The following is a 22,594-nucleotide window of genomic DNA, read 5'->3' as shown; positions in this document are numbered from 1 at the left end:
CAAACAGGTATGGTATTAACTATCCATGTGAGTGAGGTTCTACTGCCCTTTACCACTGAAACACATGAATACTTTTGGCTCAATTTGTATTACCTCTGTCAGGCCCAGAGCCCTTTTTCAGGTTAAAACTCTCTTCTGCTCACTAGAAACCTAATTTAATTCCCTTCTGTCCCTCCTTGGCTATTTAGAGCTCTTTCCTCCAACTCTAATCAATACTCTAAGCTCAGTTATATAAATTACATGCTTCCATCACCTTTTGTTTCTGCTGGTGACAGGTCAGATCTAAATAGATACACTGGGAGTAGGAACATGGAAGGCCATGTTTATATGTTTCCTTTTTAGCTCAGGTATGACCTTGCCTATAGCCTTAGCAGTATCAGTGGAAGCAAGAATGATATTTTAGACAGCACTATGACCATCATGCACAACCTGTCAGAGGGCCACCTACTGCTTTCTGGATAGCAATAATGGTATAATCCTTCTACAATGCCAAAGTTGTTATGAATTATCTTGACCGGGGAACCAAGAAGTGAATTGGATAGGAGAAATTACTGACAATCTTAAGGGAATTACCCTATTTGTTATGATTCACTTCTATCATGAATTCAGGGACATCAGCAAAAAGAGGAAGAGATAGTGACACATTTAGCTTTATCCTTCAAGTGAGCTTTCAGTTTTTCCATAGTGGTAAAGATAACAATGGATTTTACTACATATTCAGCTTCAGCATCTCTCCATTTAGTATTGGGGGGGATTATGCTTCTGGGAGATAGCAAGAGCTTTTCCATTGTTCACCAGCTTTCCATTCATTGACAATGTGCCTGAACTAGACATGGATGGCATCATATTGGAACATATAAGTCAATAAAGAGATTTTTGATGGTCATAATGTGCACTCTACCTAAGGTGAATGCAACCCTTGCCACTAGGCACCTAATATGGCCAAATCCATTGACTCCAAACTCCACTATCTTATCTTAGAGATGTGGCTGCAATAATGGAGCCTGATACCAAGCTTGGAATAAATGCCAAGAAACTAATAAATTTTTCATAAGAGTTTAACAGGACTGAGGGTTGGAGGAAGAGGCCTTAGCTAAAGCAATATCATTAGGCACCAGGAAATGTGAGCTTTTTCTGGGCATTTTGAAGATCTAAGAGAATTTTCACATTGATGTTGGAACGTCCTATCTATGTTGCCTAAATTTTGCTTCATTGCTGGGTGTCTCCTAGGTTCAAGAAACATCTTCTGACTGGTCAAGAATGTTAGCAACATAGACTTCTTTCTAATGATTTTGAATTTTTGAACAGTTCTCTTTGACTCCTGAAAAGGAAATCCCAATGTCCCTAAGCTATTGAAACCTGGGTTTATTTCACGAGGTTCCTGGCTCATGTGTATATCCTGAAATGTAATGTGTCCTTCCTTTAAAAAAAAATTGTTTTTGTTCTTGTTATTTCACAATCACCATCATGCTTAGAAGGACATCCCTCCTCCTTTTCACCTGCCTGGCAGATCACCATCCTCTCAAAATTTTTCTCAAATACAAGAGGCAAGTAGCCTCTCCAAATCATCTCTGCCCCCCACTGCACCCCCTATGCTATGTTAGTGCTTTATCTCTAAGTTGACCTTCTATTTATGTTTTGTATTTTTTATAAACAGCTTGGTGATATATTGGTTAGAGTGCCAGGTCTAGAATCAAAAAAGATTGTAATTCAAATTCAACCTCAGACACTTAAAGATATATGATACAAGTCACTTAACCTATCTGTCTCACTTTCCTCAACTGTAAAATGAAAATAATAACAGACTCTACCTTCTGGGGTTGATATAGGGATCAAATGAGAGTGCTTAGCACAGTACCTGGCACATAGTAGGTGCTTAATAAATGCCTTTTTCCTTTCCCCTATGATTACATTGCATATTGTATCCCCTTCTTAGAATGTGAGTCCTGTGAGTTCAACAACCATGTTTTTGTCTTTCTCTGTATTGTTAGTTCTCATCTCAGTGCCTAACACATAATAAGTGCTTAATAAATGTTTATTGACTGATGACTGATTTCAACTGATATGACTGATGTAGTCCCATCATAGTAAGCTGTGAACTAGGGTATCTAAGGATAGCTTTTATATGGCACTTCCCAGGACACTCCATCTGTAGTATTGTTTTCTTACTCTGAATTATTATTGTAACTGACTATTCTTTCAACTTTTTTTGGCCTAGATTCATGATTTCATTAAATACAGGGATTATAGATATGTCCCCTCTCCTACTCAAAATTTAGATCAGCAACTTTTCTGCAACTTCTGCTCCTAAGGAGTCTTTTATGGCACTAGATAGACTTTCCACAAAGTCACTGTGTATCCGAGGTACACTTGAACTCTGACCTTCTTGTCTCTGACTGCTCTTCTTCTCCAAGGTGCCTCTCAGCATTTATATTATTAACTATAAGACATCATCCACTGTCATTTTTTTATAATTGGTTACCTATATTTTTTTCATTTAGAGTTGTTTCAATTTTAAATAGATCACAAAATTACTTGCTTTACACATCAACTTATGTTAAATATACTCTGGAAATGTGCATATTCAATCTTTATATGTGAAAAGAACAAGTCACATTACATCAGAAATAACCCTCTCCCTCATCCCCCTCTCCCACAAAAAGAATTAGTTTCATAGAAGATACCTCACACTTAAAGGCTGGTTATTGTTCATTAGTGTATGTATTAGAATTGACTAGAGTATTCATAACTCTTGACTAGTTTTACAAACATATTATTCCTTTACACTTTGCTACCAGATTTGCAGCACAAGATGTGAAAATAAAAGGAAGACTTTATGGGAAGTCTTATTATGAGAAGGAAAGCATGGGTGGATTATAGTATTTATCAAAACCTCATTCTTGCTCCTACAAAAGAAGTTTTTCTGGGTAGCTCATTGAAACAGATGATGTAATTAGAATTGTGCAATGCTAAAAATTATCATAATAGAACTAGAAGAATTTTAACTAAGGAATTCTCTTTTAATTATTTTAATAAAAATTTCAAAATAGATTTAAAAAATAGCATTATTCAAAACCAATTTTATTTTTTTTCTTGGTCTAGAGATTCATCAATATGAATTGATGAGCTACTAAATGAGGAAACTCCTTCTACTAAAGCACTTCAGCATCTATTCTGCAATTTAGATTCTTTGAGGTTAGGTTTAGGTTCTTTGAGGTTAAATGATTTGTATTGGATCATCCAGCCAATATGAAATAGAGGCAGGACCAAGGTCATCCTGGCTTTCAAGTTGGTTTTCTATCTACTACACCACACATATATTATAAATATAACACATTCCTAATATCTACTGTTTTACCTGTTCATCTTTTAAAAATTGTAAATTGTATTTTCTTTTTATCTTTTATATATTTAAATGACATCTTTTTTTTTTTTTCCTGAACTTAATACCAAGAAGAGCATTGCCATACATAAACAGACCAGAGGATTACACATATAGTCTCAAATATGCACAATGCAAAGTTTGTTTCTTCCTCCAAGCACACAGAAAATTCAATATGTTCTTTTCAGAATGTATTTTCTATCAATCTTACTGTTCTTTTGTGTCCATTTTTATAATGTCTCTTTTAATTTTTTTTTCATTTTGATAACCCCATTGCTTTCTCCCAATTCTTTTATGCCACTGAAATAAAAATAAAACATGGAATATATGTATAATCAAGCAAAATAAAACCCACACTCTTCCTAAAACTACATGGGAAAATATCTATGATACTGGACCACTAGGGGCTGATTGGAGTAATCACATGCCTTTTCTACTCATATTATCCACTATCACACACCTTATGCCAGAGATGCAAAAAAATACATTTTACTCCTCAGACCAGTTAGTAAATACATAAGTATTATCTCAGAAAATTTTAATATCAATTAGAACTGGAAGAAACCTCCAAAATTACCTAATGTCAGGGATATTAATTTTTCATGTTATCTTCCTCTGATGTACTGGTAAGCCTATAGATCGCTTCCCAGAATATTTTTAAATACATACAATAAAATACACAAGATTACAAAGGAAATGAGTTATATTGAAATAATCATCAAAATATATTTTTAAAACAAATACCTAGACCCTGGCTTTATAAAAACAAACTCTGATTCTAGTTCAATTCCTTTATTTGTTTCATTCAAACACAATTCCAGAAAAATCCTAAGACTTTAGGATTGAGCTCAGAATTGTTTCTTTATTTTTAAAGTATTTGCAACCTCAGGTATTTCACAGAAATTGTTGTTTTCCATATTCTTTTTCCTTCTGTTCTTTTAGCATACCCTCCTTCCCAGCAATCTGCCTCTTTGGAGGCAAATATATAAATTCTCTGCAATAATTGCCATCATCAACAAACTTGTTCTCTGTCCCACTTGTTTTCAGCAGAGATCTGTAAAGATGCAATTGTTATCTGTACAGAGATCTTCACAGATCTCTGCTGAAAGCATTTTCCTCTTTTTTTTAAAATTTCTTTTTCCTTTAATATTATTTCCTTAACTTAGATTATTGAGCTACATTTAACATTTGACTTCCTAACTCTATAACATATTTCTCCAATATCCATAGTACATGCATACTTACACCATGTATAAAATAATTTACTTAAAATCAACTTTTTTCTTTCATGTTGAATATGCAAGTAAATAGCAAGAACAAAGAAAACATAATCCTATGAAGCAAGGGCTTACATTCAATAGTTACAGGCATAATAAAATAAACTTTGTTTTCAAAAAGTTATAATATTTTTCCATTCCTGAGTCACCACTATAAGCACTCCCTTTCTCTCCCTATCCCAATATTAATTTTTTAAACTTCTTTTTTGAACTCTAATTCTATTTAGCTCTCCAGCAAATCACCTTATTCCGTGTCCTGGATTCTTTTTCAAATGAGTATAAAATGAGGTATTCTATAATTTTTGTTCCTATTATTTTCATAGATCCAAATTTATGCTATTTTTTCTCAAATTCCAGGAAGCTAAATATTTAAGAGATTACAAATGATGTAAAAAATTAGAACTGATTTTCTATACAAATTTAAATTAAAAATAAAGAAACATCCTTACCCCAGAAATTTTCAGGCCATGGGCTTCCTAAAGTATTTGTGTTATTAGCCATAATATCCACAAGAACCAGAGGAGAGGGAGGGGGAAAAGGAAAACTGAAGGATCCAAAAAGAGCCCTTTGATTCTATGTTTTGTGGTTCAGCCCAGGAACAAATACCTTGCCACTGTTCAGATACTTTTGTTTGCATAAAAGGAAATAAGAGTATCATGTTTCCTGCTTTTATACTCAAATTAGCAACTGTTTGTCTTATCTTGGAATGCCACATGGTTCCTGAGACAAAAACAATTTCCTTCTCGTCATTTCCTCAGCCCAGGAGTACATGGACTTAGGGTTAAATTACTAAATACCTTCCTCTCATATATATTCAAATTTGGGTTGAAAAAAGGGAGCTACTTGTTTTAATTTTTTTTTTCTCTCACTGATCCTGTAGAGGAAGATTCTACATAGTTATTGAACTTCAGGTAAAATGTGTTTATGAAACAAGCTACTATGTTGTTATTGTTATTAAATCATTTTAGTCTTATCCAAGGCTTTGTGATCCCATTTGGGCTTTTCTTGAAAAAATACTGGCATGGTTTGCCAGTTCTTTTTCTAGCTCATTTCACAGATGATCTGAGGCAGATAAGATTAAGTGACTTGTTGAGGGTCACACAGCTAGTGTCTGCACTTGTTAGTTAGCATGACCACTAACACACACTTAAGACATTAAGGTAACAGTTACAAGCAAGACTAATTAGATCTTCATCGCTCTTTTCCTAATAATAACAACAATAAAAACAAAAATTATAACTAACAATCATACAGTGTAGACACTGCATAAATGTGTTACAGTTGTTATCTCACTTAATCCCACAACAGTTCTTCGAGATAGGTGCAATATGCTCATATCTTGGTTCCTGGAAATAAGAACTCTAACCCTCAAATCCTGCTCTTCCTTTGACTTGAGGACAGTAGATAGCTTCAAACTAAGAAAATCTCTCTTCTGATTGTTGACCCTGAATTTTTGCAGGAGAACTATAATTTTTTTTCTGATTTCTTGTTTGATTTTTCTCAGGACTCAGAATTTGAGAAAATATATACATTTCCCATGAAATGTTAGAAAGAAATTCCTGAATTACCAAGTGGGGAAGTGGGATCTAAGTGGCTTTCAGTTATAGGTCTGAAAAGGATTTGAACTCAGGTCTTCCTGACTCCAGGTCCATTGCTTTATCCCCTGCATCACTAGCTATGTCTTAACAATATTAATGGATAGTTTGACAAAAAAAAAAGAGAAAGGAAAGATATAGATATGTTATAAATGACTAACATACATAATTGTACATATGTAATAGATCTGAGTTCTATCTCAATGCTTAGAAATTACCTTTAGTAAATTGAGGAAGCAAAAATAAAAAAGAACTTAATCTTTATATATATTAAATTACCAAGTGGATGTGGAGGAGACAAACATCTCAATTTCTGGTAAGGAATTCTCTGTACCCATGCAGTTCACCACCTTCTCTGAAACTTAATATCTTTGAAAGTTCCCTGGGATAATGAATTCCCTGGGATACCCAGCATGCCCAGACTCACATGAGTCAACATGCCAGAGACAGAACTTGAACCCAATTCTTCTCCATCCTTTGGCCAGCTCATTACTTACTATTATGCCATGCTGCCTTATCCAAATATTAAAAAAAATTATATTTTGATTTATTTCATAACACTCTAAATAACATGTCATATTAATTCTATCTATAAGTCATCTCTTCTGCTATTTTATGAATTATTCATTATAATGTACTCATAGGTACTTTTAAAAAAAATGTCAGCATATTTATGGAATTCTCATTGACTGCTAATAATACCCTTTTTCTTACTAAAAATTGTTGAAATAATAGTTTCTATGAGGTAATAATAGGGAACATCGAAAGGATTTGGATTTAATGATTCAAGGTCTCTCTGTGCTGAAGATGTTCCAAGGTGGAAAGTCAAGAGTTACCAGCAACTAAATTAAATCTGATAGTTGGTCACTGGAGTATCACTGAGGATACTGAAGAAGAAAGCATATTTATAAAGTTCCTGAATAGTTTATGCACTGTGAAATGTAAAGAAATATATGAAGTATTTAATCTATATCAGATGGCTTGCTATCTTGAAGAGGGGAGAGAGAATTTTGGAATACAGTCTTACAAATATGAATGTTGAAAACTATCTTTACAAGTATTTGGAAAAAATAAAATACTACAGAAGCAAAAAAAAATGAAGTTCATCATAAAATGATTCTTTGAAGCTTTATTTTTCTTTATATTTATTCAAATCCTTTTAATTTAACAGTAGAAAGTTATCTTAAATGGATGTTCGACATGTTTGTTACATTTTTAAAAAATTATTTAGAATTGTAAAATGTTATATGAAATCTTAGGTAACACAGTTAATAGACATTGAATTTGGAGTCAGAAAGACCTAAATTTGTATACTTTCTGTTTGTCTGACTGTAGCAAGTCATTTTACCTCTTTCACCCAATTTTTCAGTAAGCATAAAGACTTCTCAACATAAAGATATATATCAGAATGTCTATATATAAATAGTAATATATATTGCATGAAATACCTATATGTGCATATTTCTTATTGAAACAATCTTGAAAGCACTGCATTTTCTTCAAAATTAATTTTGGGTATTTGAATTTTTAAAAATATTTTGCCATTAAAGTACTTTTATCAAAATAATCAAGTAGAAAGAACATTCCTTTATCTGTTCTGAAATGAAGAGATTGGGACTAAGTTGCCTCCCAGCTCTATGATTCTATAATTTCCACAAAATCTGTTTACATTAATTGGAACAATTTCTGATGAGCTACAAAGGAAAATGTATAGATGTTATATATCAATATATAAATTACATTTTTCTAAACACCACAAAAAAAGAGGGAAGCCAATTAGACTTTGACTTTTAATAAGTTATCTCTTGTGCAAAATAGCAATCTTTCTAGCTAAGGTTGTGTTTTAGGCTGGGATTTCCTTTCATTGTTTCATGCTTTAGTCACTTCATATTTTCCCTTAGTTTATAGTTTTGCAGATGGCCAAAGCCTAATCAAAATCCTGAAAAATAAAGCTTTACAGCAGCAGAGGAAAATGACTCTTTGTACCATTAAGGCAAAATTCACAATGACTCTGAGGGTTGGGGAATGGATGGGGGGAGGGGTGTCCTGTTTCTACAAAGCAAACATCACAGATGTTAACAAGAAATAATTATCATTGGCAGATATACATCTGTGTATTTATGTGAATCCTGTGACTTATAAACCTATATAGGAAGAAAAGTATTAACATAGCCAAAATGTACAGTTGACTTTTCCTCTATTTGTTGCTATGCAATAGAACATTTAGGTCTGGTATTCCCTACTGCTAGCAAAATATACTGTTCCTTAAGTTTCTTCATTTCCATTAAATGTTTCCAACAATTTGAAAAGGAAAACTCAGAGACTGAAGACTCAAGAGAATGGACAGAGCAGAAAAGGCATAAAAAGTGAAATTCTTAGCAAGTCAGAGCTGGAAGGCACCTTAGAAAACATTTTATTCAATACTCTCATTTTCCAGGGGAAGAAACTGAGAGTTAGAAACATGAACTAACTGACTCCAAGACAGGTTATAGGCTCAGATTTAGAGTTGGGGGGTGGGAGGAGGTGCAGTTTTGTGCAGTAGATAGAGCACCAGCCATAAAGTCAGGAGGACCTAAATTCAGATTTGGCCTCAGACACATAACATGTGCTAACTGTATAATCCTGAGCCAGACACTTAACTCCAGTTGCTTCACTCATGCTTAATCCCATCTCTTTCTCCTCCCCCTTCCCTCCCCCCCCCCCCCCCCCCCCCCACCCCCCCAGAAAAATCAGGTAGAACTGGAAGGGATTTCAGAAGTCATCAAATCTTAAAGATTAGGAAATGGACCCAAGAAACAAAACTAATAACTGTTCCAAGGAAAATTTGAACCCAGGCTTTCCTAGCTCCAAATCCAACAAGCTATCTACTACATTATTCTACCTCTAGTATTAACCAGATTGAGAGTTCAAAATTGCATTTTTGTAATTTCCTTTTCATTACAGGTTACACTAATAAAAAAGGAAAAGAAACAACATGATTGCACTTTAGTAATAGTACTTTTAGAGTTAAAAGACTGAAATTCATTTTTTTGTTATTTTTAAGTTTATTTTCATTATAAAATATTTTTATTTTTAATTTATGAAATAAAACAAACATTTCCATAACAATATATTTTTTTAAAAAGATGATTGCACATGAAACTACAAAGTTATTATGTACAACTTACTATTTTTAAAAAAAATGTTAAAATGTGGTATGAAGAAAAGTTTTCCAAAAGGATTTGAGAGGTTTGGAGGTCAGGTATGGTGGTAGAGAAAATGCATTATGGTATAAATATAAAGATATAAATTACCTATGAAAGATCTAATAAGATCTTGTTTGCATATAAACAGTTTTATGTTTGAAAAGAGCAGATAAAGAACTTTTATTTTAAAAAAATGAGAATATATGTGCAAAGAAATAGTTTCAAGAACAAAAAAAAATGAGATGACTAAAATTCAGCATTGCAGGGAACATGAGCTTCTAGAATTGGCATATGGTTTATGACTAAAGAGGGTGAAAAAAAAATAATTAATATTCTGAATATTTGGAGATTAAGATATGATTTTGAAAAAATGATTATTTTCATAAGAAAAAATTGCCAAGTGACCTTTTAAAAATTATTGAAGATTTTTAAATTTTCAAAACATATGAAAGCATAATTGTTTTCAACATCCACCCTTGAAAAACCTTATGTTCCAATTTTTCCCATTTCTTTCCCCCATCTCTTCCCCTGGTTGGCATGTAATCCAACATATGTTAAGCATGGTAAAAATATATGTTAAATCCAAAATAGGCATACATATTTATACAATTATCTTGATGCATAAGAAAAATCAGATAAAAAAATGAGAAAGAAAATTAAATTCAAGCAAACCATAATAAAAAGAGTGAAATGCTATGTTGTAATCCACCCTCAATTCCCACAGTTCTTTCTCTGGGTGTAGATGGCTCTCATCATCATAACATCATTGGAACAGGCCTGAATGATCTCATTATTGAAGAGAGCCACTTCCATCAGAATTGTTCATTGTATAATCTTCTTGTTGCTGTGTACAATGACCTCCTGATTCTGTTCACTTCACTTAGCATCAGTTTATGCAAGTCATCCTGCTGATCATTTCTTATAGAACAATAATATTCCATAACATTCATATATTATAACTTATTCAGCTATTCTCCAAGTGATGGGCATCCACTTACTTTCCAGTTTCTTGCCACTACAGAAAAGATTGCCCCAAACATTTTTGTACATGTGGGTTCCTTTCCCTCCTTTAAAATATCTTTGGGATATAAGTCCAGTAGAAACACTACTGGCTCAAAGGGTATGCATAGTGCAAAGTGACCTTTTAAAGGAAAGACTCATCACTAAGGACCAAGATTCTCTCTTTTAAATCATTGATAAGTATAGGAGCCAGAGATAAGAGGCTGATGTTGTGAAGAAATTTAAAAACCTGAAAAAAAAAAAAGGAAAGAGACAAGCATTAACAACAATTAACTAACTCAAAGTTTGAATTATGTGAATCCTGATTGGGTGGAGAAAATCTTCACTGGACAAGAGCTTCATTTCCAAATACTGTTCCTCAGGATGCCTTAAAGGTTAAGAAAATTTCTTAAAAGTGGGCATCTTTTTGCTGCTTCCCTCTAAATTGAAAAGAAAATGAAGACAGGGAGAAGATAAGTATTGCAACAGTTTTACCGTATATAAACAAAGCTAGCTAGGCTGATTTGCCCAGAAAATAAATTCAAGCTTTTCACTGTGAGCTCTATTTTTATAGATTCTAGCTAGTGAAATGCTGGTTGGTCTCATTTATGATACAGAGTCACCTTGACAACTTTGTAGTTCTCTAATTTAGAGAAGCTATGTAATATAAGTGAACATTTTCTTACAATGTGAAGGATGATTGCATATTGAAAAAAACTTTTAAATGCCAGATAGGCTTGAGCTAAAAGGAAATAAGATTTGTTTAGTTGGAGAGCAGTAAGCCAACTGACAAACAGTTGAAACTTGGTTTTGTATGGAAAAAATATTCCTAAATGGACCAATGACAACAAAGTCTAGAGTCCAGAATTTAACTAAACCTTTCGTACAGCTTCTCCATTTTATGCTTCCATGCTAGATTTATATGTGTGCCTACTCTCTCCAAGAAATACTGAACACACTGATGGTAGTGCTCAGTTTGTATAAACAGAAATGCATTAATGGAGATGTTGATAAAAAGAGTGAATGGGACTGATTGGATAAAGCTTCCTCAAGAAGTCTGAGACTAGACCTAAGTCACAAGATCCCTATTCCCAGAGCAGGAAGGTCAGACTCTCAGGCATTGAAGTTACAGGAAGTGAGATAATCCACAGGAAGTAGACACTATCCAATGAAAAGGCTTGGGCCTTTTCCTATTTAACCAGGTGTTCTACTTCCTGCTGGTTGGGTCCAGCACAGAGTAGGAGCTAGGATTCCTCCTGGGTGTGCCTCTCCCTGCAGGGACTAAATAAATACTTTCTCTTTCTACCTGAAGATATCTCTGATTAGTTAATTTGGGAAAGGGGGTCTTGCACCCATCCCACATAAAGGGGAGTATGTTCCTTTCATTATTTCATATTAATATTCAATTACTTCTAAAATTTGAGAACATTTGTATGTTTCCATGTGCTGATAATCTATTTCTGAGAACTTAGGCTAGTCAATTTGAGAGCAGGTTGAAGTGAGATAAAGAATAAAGATAATAAAGATAAAGAATGAGTAAATGATCACATGTCCACATGAGTGATCTCATCCATTTTTCCATATATACCCTATATAGATGAGTAATGATCACCCCATTCACCTATTACAAGAGCATGCCATCTCTTCCTATGTCTCATTCCCACAAAAATGATAAAAAGTATAATACATGGCTCTTTTCAACAATGAGGTGATTCAGGGCAATTCTAATAGACTTGTGATGGAGAGAGCCATCTGCATCCAGAGAGAGGACTTTGGGGATTGAATGGGGATCATAAAATAGCATTTTCACCTTTTTCGTTGTTGTTATTGTTTGCTTGCTTGTTGTATTCTTTCTCATTTTTTTCCCTTTTTGATCTGATTTTTCTTGCACAGCATGATAAATAAGAAAATATGTTTAGAAAAATTGTATATCTTAATTTATTTTGGATTACTTGCTGTCTAGAAGAGAGAGGAAGAAAAATTATCAAGGGTTAAATGTTGAAAACTATCTTTGCATGTATTTTGAAAAATAAAATGTCAATTCCTTTCATTTGGTTGGTACAATGGAAAGAGCGATGAAATGGAAGTCAGAAGATCTGAATTTTAATATTTCTGCCATTTATAGTACTTGTGACCTTGGGGAATAATTTCCCCTTTAGCAAAATGAAGGAGTTGGATTAGATGAGAGTATGTTAGTATTACATTCTAGATAACATGCCACATAGGAAGACATTTGATTCTCATAACAACCCTGTGTGATAAATGCTATCATCATTACCATTTAATAGATTATAAATAAGATTAGATTAGAAAACAGGATGAGAGATTAAATGAAATGACTAGGATTATAAAATGAGTAAATGTCTGAGGCAGAATTTGAACTTCAGACCCAGCAATCTCTCTGCTATGCTAACATAATTGTAAGAATGGTTGATACAAAAATCATTCCACCCCAAGTCTGGAAATACTTTACCACAAATACAACACAATACAGGAGAAAGTAGACTCAATCTTAGCACATGTGGCAAAAGAGGAATTCATGTTTCCTAATTGAATGGTCATCCCTTCTCTTTTCTTTTGTTTGAGGTATGGCTCTTTATTGGATTCTAAGATTTGAAGCCTCTAAAGAAGGTTGAATTGTCCTGTTTCCTATAAAGTGATTGCCATTAGACACTGCTGTTCCAGGGACACTCCTATTGTCAAAAATAGGATGCCCAAATATTATGAATTTTCAAACTTTACTAGGTCTTCTCTCTTTGAAAGTTCCTCTCAAAAACTTAACTAGAAATGTTCTGGCTCTATTATTGCAATCTGGATTCTGAAAGAGCCCTTCTGTTTTAACTACTACATAAGCCAGTTGTGACTGATTATCTTCAATCAATTCCAAAATATGTCTAGTGTAGTGTCAATTCATTTCATTTGGTTGGAAGCATTTCATCCCTTTTCTAAAAATAATTAAGGTCTTTTTCCATAACTAGCTTATATTTTTGATTGCTTAGCATATTTTATAAAGGTTTATAGGAATTATTTATATTCATTTTATATTTTTGATTATCTAAATCCATGAAGAAGATCTTAGTACATTTTAAAATTCTAAGGACTACATATTTTGCTAAATGCCTTAATTAATTGAAGTTATGAATAATAAACATACTTTTTAAAATAATCATCTCTGTGTCTTGTTATCCTTCACAACAGATGAAGAATTTGGACCACATTTTTTTGGTCTAAGCTCTAATCTGCTATTGTTTTATTATATTAAAAAAAATACAAACAAACATTTCCTTTCTCCAAGGTTTTCCTCTCTAATTTTCAAGGTGATAACTAGCTGATTTATAGAATTAATTCAGTTAATGTTAACCACCCTCTCTTTCTTTGTGATATATGTTCTTAACAGAGGCCATCTAGAGAGAATTTTGCAGGAGTCTGTGAAGACTTTACAAACAGAGAGATTGTAATTTAATGAGTATAGGCCAATTTCTATGCCATGAAAATATTACTTTCTCTACATCCCTTGCTTATATTTTCTTATTCTTAAGTATTATAGATCTAATTCAGAATTTTTTTTTTTTTAGTCTCTGACATCCCAGAAGACTAGTGACACTATATTCCATTTTTCTTAGGTTTTGACATACAATAATGAAAGAGATTTACATATTGATAGACAATATTAAATGATGGTTCTTTAATTTTTAATGCCTGAAGACCTACTGGATCAATATTCTAAGCTTTTGAAATTTGCTACAATGATCATTTTAAAACTTCTTTCACTCTGTATAATGCTAGCTTGAAAAGTATTCTTTCCTTTTTTTGGTCATGCTGATGTAATGTGATTTTGGGATCCCCGACATCAGGGCTTCTGTTCTAATGAGTCCTTGGTTTTCTAGTTAAGGAATATGCCTCAGGAAACTGAGCACACCCAATCTATCTGAAGACCACCCTTAATTCATCTGGAGATTACTTCCTACCCTTACCCTCGGGCCACAGAATTAACATATCTATGATTGAAAGCTGTATAAGTGTATCTCCTTGCTTCTATCTCTTTAATGGATTCAGTCAACTCACTAATAGCATCACATTACTTTTAATAAGCTTTGCCCCTTGACTAGGAAATGGGTTCAAGTCTGCAAATTCTTTTGAGACACCCAGTGATAGTCTGGGACTTTTGGAGTCCCTCTTCTCAACCTCACCAATGCTATTAATGAGAAAGGCTTTGTACTCAGAATGATTTGACAAAATAAAGGATATTTAAATGAGTTGACTATTCATTTAAGCAAATTGTCTTCCTCTAAAAAAAACTTCATAATAATGCCCTTCTTCAAAAGAAAAGCAATAGGTGAATTCTATTATCTTTTTTATTATAGTTTTTTTTTAATTTTCAAAACATATGCATAGATAATTTTCAACATTCACCTTTGCAAAACCTTGTGTTCCAATTTTTTTTTCCTTTCCCTTCCCTCTCACACTCCTCTAGATGACAAGTAATCCAATATGTTAAACATATGCAATTCTTCTATACATGTTTTCACAATTGTCATGCTAAACAAAAAAAAAAAAAAATCAGATCAAACAGGAAAAAAAAATGAGAAAGAAAACAAAATGCAAGCAAACAACAATAAAAAAGGTGAAAATACTATGCTGTGATCTATACTCAGTGCCCACAGTCCTTTCTCTGGGTGTAGATAGCTCTCTTCATCACCAGACCATTGGAATAGGTCTGAATCACCTTACTGTTGAAAAGAACCATGTCTGTCAGAACTAATCCTCATATAATCTTGTTGTTGCTGTGTACAATGTTTTCCTAGTTCTACTAACTTCACTTAGCATCAGTTCATGTATATCTCTCAAGGACTCTTTGAAATCATTTCTTATAGAACAATTGTTATGGTATGAGAGCCATCTGCCAGTAGCTGCTGGAGGTCTAACTCAGACCTGGAGAATGGATTTCTTCATGTGAGAGAATGATAATGATACAAGGAGACTGAGAGGCACTTGCTGTTCTCTGACCTTTCTCCTCTTCCCTCTTGCCTCCAATTTATTTCATTCCCAATCCACAAGGAACATCTGCGAAGGCTGCTTTGTAACTCCTTCAAGTGTTATGATTCACAGGTGTGAAGTCTCTTGGAGAATCAACCTGCCCCTTCACTTAGGCATGGTCCTTAACAAACAATAATATTCCATAACATCCATATCCCATAACTTATTCAACCATTCTCCAACTGAAGGATATTCACTCAGTTTCCAGTTTCTTACCACTACAAAAAGGGCTGCCACAAACATTTTTTGCACACATAGGTCCTTTTATCTTTTTTATGATTTCTTTGAGATATAGGCCTAGTAGAGACACCTGTTGGATCAAACTGTATGCACAATTTGATAGATCTTTGGGCATAGTTCCAAATTATTCTCCAGAATGGTTGAATCAGTTCACAACTCCACCAACAACGTATTAGTGTCCCAATTTTCCCACATCCCTTCCAACATTTATCATTATTTTTTTCCTGTCATCTTAGCCAATCTGGGAGGTGTGTAGTGGTACCTCAGAGTTGTCTTCATTTGCATTTTTTTCATCAATAATGATTTAGAGCATTTTTTTCATATGACTATAAATAGTTTAATTTCTTCATCTGAAAATTGTTCATATCCTTTGACCATTTATCAATCGGAGAATGGCTTGAATTCTTATAAATTTGGTGAATTCTATATCTGAAGACATTATTTTCATGTAAATTGAATTTTGCTTTTTGTTTTAAGTTAAACAAAAGCACTTGAGTATGAAAAAGAAAAGAGAAGAGGGAGTCAGAGGCACAATTGCAGGAAATAATTTTCAGTAAGCCTTAAGCAGAGCATTTTCATGATGAGAATATTTGTACTGAATTTTGTACAATGGACAATTTCTTCAAGATTGGAAAAAAATGGTTTTTCTTGTTGTTGTATCACTATAATGCTGGAGAAACTGAGGCAGATAGAGATTAAAGAGTATTTAATATTTTATTTGAAAGGGAGAAATTTACTGGGACCAAATGGATCCATGGTTTGGTCCCAGGGCTGAATGAGACTATCATTTCCAAAAATCCAGCAAACAATATGAAGTTCTCAATGACATATATATACACATGGTTCAGACACAGGGGATAGACTGAGGCAGTGGCAGAGTCAGTACTGAGAATGGAAACGGGACTCTGACAAGGTGGAATGAGCCACCAGAGATGGGTGTGACATAATGGGAGGAGGCACCCTGGAGATGGGGAGAGGCATCTTGATAAGACAGTATCTGATATTCTGATAGCTTGGCATGGGAAGAAGCATTCTGATATTCTAAAATATAAGATCTTTTATCTTTATCAAATATTCTGATTAAGAGGGAGGGGTGGTTTTGCAGGATTGAACAGGACAATTATAAACCGAGGCAGAACAACTAGGGAAACCAAGGCAGAACAATTTAGGGAAACTGAGTCAGGACAATAAAAGAGAACTGTGGCATAACATTGCAAAAGAATCCTCTGTATTTTTCCATGGAAATTACTGTGCTTCATAATTGCCATTCATTAGAAGGAAATTCAACTAAGGGGAGGTAGCTTTGTACAACCAAAAAGGTTGGTATAAAAGCAGAGGGTTTGGTTTTGAATCCCTATTTCTACCACTTGATTACCTATGTGATCATGGTCATATAACTTAATTTCTCTGGTCTTCTCTTTCCTCATTTATCAAATAAGGGGATGGAATTAGATGATCTTTTACCTCCAAGAGTAGAATCATACTTAATACTGAGTATAATGTTTCTACCACCCACCTCCTAGGATACTACTGACAAAGGGGATACTCATTAATGTGTTATCTGGCCCTTTATTATCATTTTTTAGGAAAGCATATTCCTCTCCTGTAGGCAAATGAAACCTTTATTAAAACTTTACAATAAAACACTGTAATATATTGATATTCATTTATTTAAACAACCTAGTTTTCTCCTAATTTCCCCTCATTTTGGGGGAGCATTAAGATTTAAAGATGAAAAGCAATTTATTGTTTAAGCAGTTGTTTTTAAGATTAATTATTTTTTCCCCAACTCATTTCCTTTTTCTTGGTACACACCCTACAAGAAGAATTCCTGGGGAGGACATAGCAAAAAATAGGAATGTCCTTGAAAGTTGTGGATAATGAGCACAGTACTATGCTCAATTATTATTAAGCACACAATTATTCATTGTATATTTAAAAAATATATTTTCGCACTAGATGGACCAAGTAAGTCAATTAATGATTTAAAAAAAAATTCAGGTGAGTCAATTGATTTTAAAAAAGATTCAAGTGAGACAATTAATGAATTTTTTTTAATTCTAAAAATAATTTTGCTTTTATAATTGTATTGTGGCATATTTATATTTAATATTTAAAATATTTTATGTGAATTTTATTTATTTGAGTGATAAAGTATTCTAAAATGTTTATAAAATTATGGTTATAATTGATAATTTCTTCTATCTCTAAGATATATTTTAAATACAAGTAATAACAAGTGGATATTAAAATTATACTTTGAAATAAAAATTTTCATCCTACTATCTTTATTATATACAAATGTACTACAATTGAATCAAATTGTTCACCTAAGATATTCACAAACTCCTATTCTTCTTACTCATACAGTTACAAAGGATAATGGATATAGCTACCTGAAAATAGAAAGTCCTCAGGGTCACAAACTTTTCACTTTTCAATTTAGCTTTTTCCACCAAACTCTACATATATAATCTAACCTCTGCTTTAATTTAATTTGAGACAGCTCTCACTAAAATAATTACCAATTAATCAATAAACATTTATTAAGCACTTACTATATGCAATATATATGTTCCAGAAAGCTATATTTATATCCTAGGCAGGTTAAATCCTTTTCATTTTGTAGGAGAAGGTTTGTATTTCCTGGTGGCAAATCCTTTTATATAATGAAGACATCTTTTGAAATCTTAATAATTATGAACTTAATTGAACTTTTCTTTAAAAAGAATAAAACACCATCTTAAAATAGAAAACCATAATTCTCTTTAGAGCAAACAGGTATAAAATTACTTTTAATATTATATATTTAAATAAAGGAATAAAGAGAAATAAAGGGATCACTATCTAATTCTCAAATTCTTTCTTTTATTTCTTTGCTTCAATAATCACTGAAAGCCAAAAGATGTTAGTGTGGAGGTGATACCTGAAGGTGTGGAAAGAATAAGATCAAGTTTATTACACTTTTAAAAGCTAAACATATACTGATGCATGCAAAGAGTAAGGACTGATGCAAGATAATAAATTTTTTAAAGTGCTAATTAGAAGGTGTTAGAGGAAAACCCTTTATATCTCACATTAAACCTAATTAAGGCAATTGAAACCAAAAGTGGTAAAATTTTAGCATAAGATTTTTTTAATGAAGTTAAAAATAAGCTAAAGTAGGATAGATTTGCTATAATGACAAAACAGTATTTGAGGGGGAAAACTTTTCCAACAATAATCCCCATAAAAGTTCTCATCAAGAATTCATGAAAGTTCATCTCCCTATCCTTATCTCATTCACATAAATGTGAGGAAAAGTGAAAAAGAATCAAAATCTGGGAAGGGAGGAAAGAGGAAATGCTGCACAAAACAATTCATTCTAATATAAATCCATATAGAGGGGTGTATATATGTACATATAAAATTTTTGGATTTGGAAAAGCAATTGTAAACTCCTTTCCTTGCCTATACAACATTATAGGCTAGTATAATCAAGGAATTCATATGGCTTTGGGATGCCCACACTCTCTTCACCTTTTTATTCTGTTTCAATGGAAAAGTGGTCCTCTTTTTTGCCAGAGCACACTTTTGGAGCTATTTGCTCATCTCTTCCCTGGAACCTCAATCCCTTAGTCATCCCTCTTTTTTTTTTTTTTGTCTCAATATTCTTTGCTTTCATGGTGAAGAGAGCTATCACTCATTTTACTCTGCTCCATCTTTTGTGGTCTAGGCCATTCTACCTTTGGAAAGTGGTTTACTTAGGTCATGGGCAAAGGAAAATACCTTTTTCAATTACAACCAGTTAGCTTATTTTTCTTTTTTCCCCTTTGACTCTTGAGTGCTTACTCAGAAATTTTGTTCTGATAGATGCCACAGTTTTAATTGTCTCTCTTCAACTCTATCACTCCCCTTTCCTACATGATGCATTCAAGAAATAGCTCATACAGTTGAGCCAACATTTCCAACTTAATTAAGAAAGTAAATTTTTAAATATAAAAATTTTAAGCATTTCCATAGAACCAGGAAAGTACCTTCTTAGGATAGACAGAAAAAGGGAAAGGGGGTTGCAATTACCTTGCCAAAGGCAATTCAGCTAGAAAATAGACCCTGTTTCTGGATGTAAAAACGAGGCCAAATTCATCCATATCATATAGATATCAATGATTCTCAGTCACTAGTAACCTTTTATCATATCCTAATAATCCTATCCTTTCTGCTTTCATATCTTTGGCTTCCAAAGCCTTTCTGATTTCCTATTTTCATTAAATTCAAAAGGTAGAAGATATAAGTTTAGGAGTCAAGATTAATTACTCCTACCAGTGAAAGCAGATGTCCTCTTCCACATCATGTGCCCCAGGGAATATTCTTCCCTCGGATCAGAAATTTTTCAGTGCCTTAAAAAACAATGCTTCATTAATCACTAGTCCTGGCTCTACAAAATATCAGCAGTTATTTTATGAAGTCTGCTGCATCCATCACACCTGATCGAGATTTTGCTTGACATACAATGAAATTTTGCTTATATAAGAAATGACATACACTGAAATTTTTTCTGGTCTTATTCCTATCTTGAATGCCTTCAATTAAATTGCTTATATTTTGTGTTTCCTTGTGGTTAGTTACACTTTCATCTTCCTAAAAGTGAAATGAGTTATCCTGAGTTGTAGTACATTGAGGTGGAGAAGGAGACGGTAAGACAGGCCCTAAATTCATTAAGAATTGAGAAAGATTATCTTGGGAATCAGCAGATAACAGCTACAAGAATCAAGATTGGATGATAAATTTGCATTGAATGAACCCCCCAAAATGAGAGGTTGCTGAATGTTTATGAGATAGAAGGGAAATAATCTGAAATTTAATGTCTTTTTTCATCATCTTCTTAGAATTCCCCTTTTCCCAACCTCAATCAATATATCCAACTACCAAATTATTTATTCCTATTCACCTAAATCTTACTCCCTAGTCTCTGCTTCAGATCTTCCCACTCTTTTCAATCTACTCTTTGAGATGCTTGATCCAAAATTAGCAAATATTTACCTTAAACTTTTTCTACCAGTACCTTTATCGTCATTCTTTGAGACTTTAATTCATCCTGGTATCATTCTATCCTTGGAACTTTTCATTATTTATCTTTTTACTCCTATGCCTTCAGTAATAGATAAATAGGAATACTCTTTGATCCTCATTGTTAGGGAATCTGAAGGTTAAAGGAACCTCAGAAAGAAACCTAGACATAAAAGAAATACCACTAAAACATGCTCAAGTCTGGTAATCTCATTACCCCCCATATATTCAATTATTATCTCTATGCTATAATGATTCTCAGATCTATTTATGTAGCTCTCACCTTTTTGCTGACTTCTTGTCTCTTATCACCTACTGCCTCTCAGTTATCTTGAACCTTTTCTTGAATCATATGGACATCTCCAAATCTTTAATTCAGCATGTCCCAAACTTACTTTATTTTCTTTCTCCAAAGTTCTTCCCAACTGCAAATTTCCTTGTTATGCAAGGGACACCATCATTCTCCAAACATCCAGGTGCACACCCTTAGTATGATCCTTTGACTCCTCACTTTTTTTCAGTCTCCTCCCCAACACCAAATCCAATCTGTTGCCCAGATCTATTGATTTTACCATTGTAATATTTCTCATGCTTCCCTTCATCATTTCACTCCTAGACTTACTGCAATAATCTGCTGGTTGGTCTTCTTGTCTCAAGTCTCTCTCTATTACAGTCTGTCCTCCACTCAGTTAAGAAATTAAACTCCCCAAAATACAGATCTAACCATGTCAACCTCCTCTTTAATAAGGTTGGAGGTCTGCTCCTGGTTTGCTGGGATCCACCCTGGACAGGACAACACTCCAAAAGACTTTTGCTGCCAACCTTCTAAGTTATCTTGAGATGGAAAATTGCTTCATTGTATCTTTGTGTGGGTACTGCTGCTCTAGAATTTGTTTATAGTCATTATTTAAAGGTATCTAGAAGGATGGGAGTGAGCTCAGGAGAGTTCTTACCTTTACCATCTTGGCTTCAACACTCTCCTCAACCTTTTTTTAACCTAAATTTTCCACAATCCTTTATATCCTATTTAATATTCTATTCTATTTAATTTTCCCTGGTCATGCTTCTCTATCAACCTGGAAAAATAATCTGAAACAGTACCAGGGTCTGGAGATTTCTTCAAATTTTCCACATTTCTCTTCCTTATAATCAAACCTTTACCTATTTCACTAGTCCAAACTTCTTCAGCATTTTCATTATTTTTCTCAAGCTCACTTCTCTTTTCTGCTCCTCTCCCATTGCTCTCCTAAAGGCCAAAAGTAGAATATTTATTTATTTATTGAAAATCCTGATAATGGATGATCATTAAAAGATATGTCATACAAAAAAAAATTCAATGAACAAAAAATTACCTTTCTTCCCAAATCCTTGAAAGAACAATAATACTATGCAAGTATGATTATTTATTTATCTATGCGCATCCAAAGCTTTCTTAGGAATTGAAGGTGATTGCTTTGGCCATACAGAGAATAGTCTTCGAAATCATCCTTTGATTAGTGTCATATAAAAAATGAAAGCATCACCAGAGAGAAATACATTCCAGACTTTCTACAAGTGTCTTCCATCATGTATTTAAATTCATTCCATTTAATGGAGTGATTAAGCAGTCCCAAGAGAACAATTTACACAATGACAATATCAGAAAAAAGAAATAACTTTGAAAGACTTGATAACAGATCAACAAAATAACCAACCATAATTCCAGAATACTCATAATAAAACATACTGCTAACCTCCTGGTAGAAGTGATAGAATCAGAGTGCAGACTGAGACATATCTTTTTGAACATTACTAGTGGAAGAATTTTTTTTTTTTGCTTGACTATCCATG

At 33.3% G+C, this 22,594-nt stretch overlaps 1 protein-coding gene across 1 annotated transcript in view; it reads right to left on the bottom strand.

The window, feature by feature from the left end:
• The window catches only part of MYCT1 (MYC target 1), a 38,843-nt gene extending 33,563 nt beyond the window's left edge, over nt 1–5,280 (bottom strand). The window contains exon 1 of the mRNA XM_051997965.1: nt 5,109–5,280. Coding sequence (XP_051853925.1) covers nt 5,109–5,160 — 52 coding nt within the window. The 5' untranslated portion in view covers nt 5,161–5,280. The remainder of the gene's footprint in view (nt 1–5,108) is intronic.
• Between the last annotated feature and the right edge of the window lie 17,314 nt (nt 5,281–22,594).

This window comes from Antechinus flavipes, chromosome 4 (genome assembly GCF_016432865.1).
Source record: "Antechinus flavipes isolate AdamAnt ecotype Samford, QLD, Australia chromosome 4, AdamAnt_v2, whole genome shotgun sequence".
NCBI classification, from domain to species: domain Eukaryota; kingdom Metazoa; phylum Chordata; class Mammalia; order Dasyuromorphia; family Dasyuridae; genus Antechinus; species Antechinus flavipes.
This window is presented reverse-complemented; position numbering and strand designations above follow the sequence as displayed.